The sequence below is a fragment of the Ctenopharyngodon idella genome, chromosome 21 (genome assembly GCF_019924925.1).
Source record: "Ctenopharyngodon idella isolate HZGC_01 chromosome 21, HZGC01, whole genome shotgun sequence".
NCBI classification, from domain to species: Eukaryota; Metazoa; Chordata; class Actinopteri; order Cypriniformes; family Xenocyprididae; genus Ctenopharyngodon; species Ctenopharyngodon idella.
Window position 1 is genome coordinate 8,716,019 of NC_067240.1, and position 6,822 is coordinate 8,722,840.

General features: G+C 36.2%; 1 protein-coding gene across 1 annotated transcript; it reads left to right on the forward strand.

The window, feature by feature from the left end:
* Positions 1-81: 81 nt before the first annotated feature.
* Positions 82-5,344, forward strand: slc31a2 (solute carrier family 31 member 2). Its single transcript, XM_051878810.1, has 4 exons — positions 82-284; positions 1,570-1,636; positions 4,137-4,407; positions 4,581-5,344. Exons 1-4 carry the CDS (start codon positions 279-281, stop codon positions 4,744-4,746), a joined length of 510 nt encoding a protein of 169 aa, XP_051734770.1. The 5' UTR covers positions 82-278; the 3' UTR covers positions 4,747-5,344.
* The last annotated feature ends 1,478 nt before the right edge of the window (positions 5,345-6,822 follow it).

A 6,822-nucleotide genomic window follows, 5' to 3' on the forward strand; every position in this document is an offset into this window, starting at 1 on the left:
ATCGAGTTATTTGATCATTTCCGCATCGCAAAACAGGCTCGTGAGAGGACTTCAACTCCCAGAATCCTCTGCGGCACACAAATAAACCCTCGTGATGTAACGGCACTCTTTTAGTTTGGGCTCAGTCAGTGCTTCACAGCTGCTGAGTTGTAAGGACAGATAAAAATGTGGCGGATTTGGTTGTTGAGGTGCAGGTGGTAAAGTTGTATCTTTGTCTTAAGGGACGTTTCATCAACGTTTCCGGAACTCGTGTTTAGAGGACCTCACGCGAGCTCATCATGAATGTAAGTTAGACTTATTGCGTCCATTAATATGTATGTAAGTTCATTGAATTTACGCATGAAGATTGTAAGTTATACTTCCAAATAATGTATGGACTTTTTAATTAAAGTTGTTTACGTAATATCGCTTTTATTTAATGCTGCCATTTACATAAAAATACTGGACATTCATTGCATCTGTAAACCAAAACCGTGTTAGTTGGTAAAAAGATGAAGTTATAGCTGTTTACTCTATGGGCATGATTATTTCATTTTAATATACTAAGAGGTGTGTAATATTCCTTCAAAATATGTAAATTACATTTATTCTGTTAGGGACTGACAGCCTCATTCACACATATTGCATATTTTTTCATTAAATAAAAGTGAAAGGTGGCTGGGGCTGTTTTTTTCTTTTTCTATTACTATTATTATTTTAAAGTTCACCAGGCCACAGCATTTCACAAAGCAAATAGTAGCTGTATTCATGCAAGAGCTTTCACAGCTGCTCCGAGATAACACTGGGAAGTTCTTGATAAGGCACAAATGTATCAAAAGCCACTTGTCTCTGTTTGGCTGATGCAAAACTATCAAGAGAACAGAAGATATGCTGTACAGAACACAGAGTGTGTAGAGTACTCAGCGGAATTCTCCAGTGCTTCGAGTGGATTGGACGGAATTCTCAAATTTTGCTTCTGAAGACAGGACAGCAGATTTACTCTTGATTATAGCAGGATGTGGAATGTTGTTGAACTAGAGCGTAACAGGGACCTCCTTGTCTACTTTTGTTTGATATGTACTTCCTGCAGCACACATTTTGTATGTCTTAATGTGTGTCAGTCATGAAGGTGCTGTTTCCCATAATGTGACTGTCACGAGTGTAAAGGGCCAGGCTTCCTCTTATACACTTATGACGATTTTTTAACACCTGCAGAAGTACTGAGAAAAGCCAAGGCTGCAAATTCTGATATCATTCCATTCTGATGCCTATCTAGTTCTAAGATATTGTGTGCTGAAACCGACAGAAGTTGAGTCACTAGGGTAATTTAAGCCAAGCAAGCAAGCAAGTATAAGCTTGATTGCATTGAATTCTTGTGATGTGGATAATGTTAGTAGTTAATCAGATGTTGAGGATTGAACACCACAGACTTGCAGGATTATATCACCTGTTTTGACAAGGTAATGGAAGCGTTATTAACTTGTGTTTATAGACACTTCCCATGGGATGGGTTGAAAGTCAACCCTCATTGGAAACATGTCACTAATTACAAGCCTGCTTATTATGTCTTTTGTGTTCTGCCTTTTACAGATGCACTTTGAGGGATCCAGCAACGTCACGCTGTTGTTTAATTTCTGGGATGTGCGTGGGCCTGCAGGTACATGGGATTTATAAACAAGACTGTACATGATCATACGAAATGCATGCATGTACAGAAAGACAGTTTATATCCCACCAAACCATCTTGCTTTTGTTCTACCAGTTGGATTCAAAAGTTGTTTAACTTGATTTCTTGTACATTTCCATACATTTAAAGAGTAGTTCTCGTATAAATGATAAAACTATCATGTAATTTAACTAAGTGTGTTATTTAAGTATTATTTATCTACAATTATAGTATTTAGTAATATTTTTTTTAATTTAAAGTTTTAGTAATTTTATGTGCCTTTGCATTGTCTATTTATTTTTTACTTCTAGTCATTTTAGTACTCTAAATAAAGTTACTTTAACTTAATTCTCTCAATTTTTTAGTTTAATTTAATATATTTTGTTTTAATTTACTTTAATTTTAACCTCATGTCATTTTAAACCTGCTTGATTTTATTTCTTCTGCAATTGCTTTTCAAACTAGAAATAGGTGCAAAAGCACCATGAAATAATCATAAAAGATGTACACATGAGATTTGTTTTATACTATGACACTATACTTTAAATCTCAAAACAAATCAGCATGGATGTGTGTGTGATTTACTTTTGGCACTACAGCCAAATCACAATACAACAGCACACATGCTCATGTGATATTGTTTAATCATCAGGTACTCAATATAAACACTTAATTGTATTTTGAAGATGAGTGAAAATGCGCTTTGACTGGTGGTGTGGGCCAGTCAGTTTACAATTTTGACAGAAAATTCTTTGTTGTAGAAATCCTCCATCTTCATAGACAAGAGCGTGTAGTGTACAGTAAATTCTCAGTAGTTCTGTTTTGTGTATATATGGGATTCCCACAGCATGACTGAATACACAACACATTTCTGATTTGGTTTGTTCTGTATCGGTTACACTCTGTTGGAAGGAGGCAAACAGATAAATTGTAGTCATGATATTATATATCGGGATTGGTACGATTTTTCTTAAGGCAGGGACACACCTAACCGACGCCAAAGAACTAGCACTGATAAATATATAAATATATTGACACAAAAGTGACAGATTTATGTTTTCGGTTTAAAATAAATTCTGTTCTTTTCTATTCATCAAGAAATCCTTAAATAATTGGCATTTATATTTATTTAAACTTTTACCTGAACATTTTACTACCGTTTTTAACCATTAGTGGTGTTATTTTAGCTAAACCTGAACTTTAAATATTTAAACATTTTCATGTAATCATTTTGATCCTCAGCCCCCAATTTCAAAACCCCTGGTTTAACCAGCATTTCACACTTTTGGGCCTGGTTTAACAGACAGGGCTTGGATTAAGCCAGGATTAGTTTAATTATGACATTTAAGTAGCTTTCATAATTGTGCCTTAGAAAAAACATTACAGGTGTGCATCTTGAGAAAAAACAATGGCACTGACATATTTTAAGATATGTCAGTACAAGTTGCTTTCAGTTAAAACAGCTCAAACATGGATTTTAGGGCCAGATTAACTAAACAGGGCAAATTAGTGTGTGAGCGTAATCCTATAACCCCTTGTTTACACTAAACGCGTCTGCGGCGTGTTATGGCTCTGGCAAGGTTTTGTTCCATCCCCTACGCGGTGTCAACTCACACCACAAGCATTTCAGAAGCGAAGCGGCTGAATTTGCGAGACCACGAGATTTGCCTGTCTGATGTTGTTTTCCCTGATTTTTCGTGTTTTTAATGGCTAAATGGTTATATTTTGTCCGGTTTAATTGTGTTTATTGCTATGCCATACTTTATTTTGCTGTAGCCTACAAACAAAGTTAATACACGTAAAAGTCCAGTTATGGACAACAAGGAAATTTTTTTTTTTTTTTTTTTTTTTTTTTTTACGTTTTTCAACTTCGAATCTCTTGTCGTCAATTTCTGGCCTCCTATTGACGTTAAATATGAGCAGGAGTCTTCACAGGGTGATTATTTTGACTTTATTTTGTATTTGAGCTGCGCGGCTTGGATGCGGCATCCGTCAAAAATAGACTTGGCGGCTATCTTTAGCGAAGCGGCGCAGATGCGTGCAGTGTAAATAAGGGGTAAAAATGCCGATGGTAGTGGAAAGTTCTGTGCGTGATCTACTGACAACGTACGCATTGAAGAACACAGACGCAGCCGGATAATTTCCATAATGATCAAGAGCAGAGCAAATATGCGTCTGGTTTACTTTTTTAGCGTCTGGTAAATAATGGCACAAATACCAGTAAATTGACTAGCGCAAACCTTAGTAAATCACCTTGCATGATTCATTTAAATCAATCATCGCTAATTTTTCACTGCGTGTCTTTAGTATATCCTGACAGCAGTTTTTTTTTAATGCCAAAAGAGGGTTGCGCTGTGCCAAGCTGTTGGTAAATCTGGCCCTTAGTCTGGGACTAGGCTTAAGCCTCGCCTGTGAAACCGGGCATACATTTTAAAAGATCAATGTGAAAAGTCCATAATGTCTCTCTCTGTCTTTGTTTCTCTCTCTACAGGGATGGTCCTGTCGGTCTTTGTAGTTCTACTGCTCACGATGCTCTACGAGCTTCTGAAAGTGTGGAAGATCACTGTGGGAAAACGGAAGCACTCCTCCGTTACACATCCATCCGCTCCAGTGTCATTCTCTCCTGAACAGTCGTGTTTCGCCCCTGTCATGAGGTGTCAAGAGGGAAGCTCTGCTCTGGCCAGCAGCCCCTCCGAGATCTCATTAGCTCCCACAGAGACTACTACGGCCACTGCTGACACCACCGCCTCTCCTAAGAAGAGGTAATGCTCATAACTATAATACACAACTGGGAAAGTGTTTTCCAAGAACTGTTTTGACCAAAATCTGTCAGGTGGAAAGATAAACAATAAGTTGACTGTTTGTACTTTTAGCATGGTAGCTTATTGAATATCTGCCCTCCGACAAATGTCCATGTGTCTCTTTCCGTCTTCAGCTGGCTTCTGCACTGCCTCCAGACCGCCATACACATCCTGCAGGTGACGCTAGGCTACATGCTAATGCTTTGCGTCATGTCCTACAACGTGTGGATCTTCCTGGGGGTCATCATGGGATCCGTCTTGGGCTACTTTTTGGCTTTTCCTCTCCTGAATCATATTTGAGAAGAGATGAAGGAATGGAAAACATTCATTTTAATTCACTAAGGATTCTAGATGAAGAGCAATGGGAAACCAAGGATTGGAAAATGCCAGGATTGTGTGCCCATGATCAGAGTTGTGCATTTTCAACGATAAGACGTGCAAGAAATGTAGATTGAACAAGGATGATTTTCTTTTTTTAAGGTTGGATTTTTAAGATCATGCATGATATCTTATTTAACTTCAGTCTGGTGATAACCAATTGTAAAATTGGTTAAAAATCATATTGTTAGTGTTTTAGAGGTTACATTTTAAACCTCATTGGAAACACAATATCTTATGCTAAGAACGGTGTTAAATGCATGTGATTTTTATATTTTACATGGTCGTGACCTTCGGTTCGAACAGTTCCTTTGAGAACGGTGATGTGCCTCTGACTGGTTTTAAACTTTCTACAATTACTGATGTAATTAATAAGCTAATTTTCTGTTACACAAATGAATGTTTAAATTCTGCTCTGTGAGATTTGCTTTAATGTAGCTGGTGGTTTTCTGTTATTTTGGGAAATCACACTAGTTTTAACCCTTGTGATGAGTCTAAATAAACTTCTTACGTGAGTCAAGATCAGGCGTTCTTGTCATGCTGGAAATTACTGCTGAATGGGGAACAAAAGCATTGGTTGAAAAGAGAAATGCAAATCATGTGGTCTCAGTTAATGTTCACCAGCAATACAGGACACTGAAACTGATTGACTGACTGAGAGCAGAAATTGGAGACCTACAATCCTCACCGTAATGATTTAAATGCACTATTAATGTTTCTCCAGTTCTTTTTATTTTTGTCTCCGTTGCTTAATTGTTTTGAAATAAAATTTGTTTTTATTGAACCATGTTTAATTATACAGTAAGTCTAAATTCTTTTTCTATGGTAGTTCCTCAAGGAAAACAGTTTCAGCACACAGTTTTGGATTTTGTTATCCTAAGGCTTTAAAACAAAAGAACACGTTATAATTTATTTTTAGATTGTTTTATGTATAATATAAAATATTTGCAGAATAGAGCATGGACCATTTTAACCCTCTATGGTGGATTGTCAATTCTATATATATCTCTAAGTAATTAGCATTTAAAATAATAAACAACAAAAAGTTTTATTATCATGTGACATCCACTTCAGCCAATGAAATTAAAATCTATGTGCCATTTGCTTAACATTTTTGGCAACAAGGAAGTGAAGGACACATATTAGGTCACATGCTAAGGCACTATAGTGAGTTTATTTTAGACTAAAAAATACATTTTTCATAATTTTTAATGCATTTTGTAAAATCAATAACTCAAAGCAAAAAAATCTGTGTGTCATGCATAAATGTTCTTTTAGGGGATACATTTGTTCCCGTGTAGCTGCGTTATTGTTCAGTACTGGCAGGCAGTATAATAGATTTTTTGCCTGTTTAGGTTGATGTAAGTTTTATAGAAGACAGAGGAAAAGCTGTACCTTTTCTAGAATGTATTGATAATGACAGAAAATAAGGTCATGGTAAGAAAGGAAGTTAAAGATCAAGGAGGATAGAAGCAGTGAAGGTGATGGCTGAGATGAATAAAAGTCATAGATTGTGAAATCAGGCATTTTTGTACATTATCCTATGCCAGTTTGGAAAATGTGATCCATACTACAACCAGAGGTGAGGAAAGATGCCACTGGCCTCACTATACTGACAAGCAAATGCTCCAAAAATGTGAAATTCATGTGGAAAATGTGGGCTACACTGAAAGAGATTTTTGCTTGTATAACAATAATTGACTTGGAATTCCAAGAAAGAAACCATGTTAAAGATTGGTTTAATGTTTTTTTTCAAACACTAAGACATGGTTTTATTAGTTTCCAGGCAGCAAAATTGCATCTAAATTTGTGTCAAGTTTTTGACTTTCACATGCAAGTTCAAAATGAAATATAGTAGCACGAGATGAAATGGAATGTTAATAAAGTTTAATGTTTTTTGAAACAGTCCTTTTCACTACTTTTCAGATAGTGAAAATTCATTTGTATGTGTGTGAAAATCTATCTATCTATCTATCTATCTATAATAGAAAGTTTAAA

What these genes read in the sequence shown, in the direction of transcription:
- slc31a2 (XM_051878810.1), top strand. An exon ending in GGATGTGCGTGGGCCTGCAG is followed by an intron (nt 1,637 to 4,136) that starts GTACATGGGATT and finishes CTCTCTCTACAG; the next exon opens with GGATGGTCCTGTCGGTCTTT. An exon ending in ACCGCCTCTCCTAAGAAGAG is followed by an intron (nt 4,408 to 4,580) that starts GTAATGCTCATA and finishes TTCCGTCTTCAG; the next exon opens with CTGGCTTCTGCACTGCCTCC.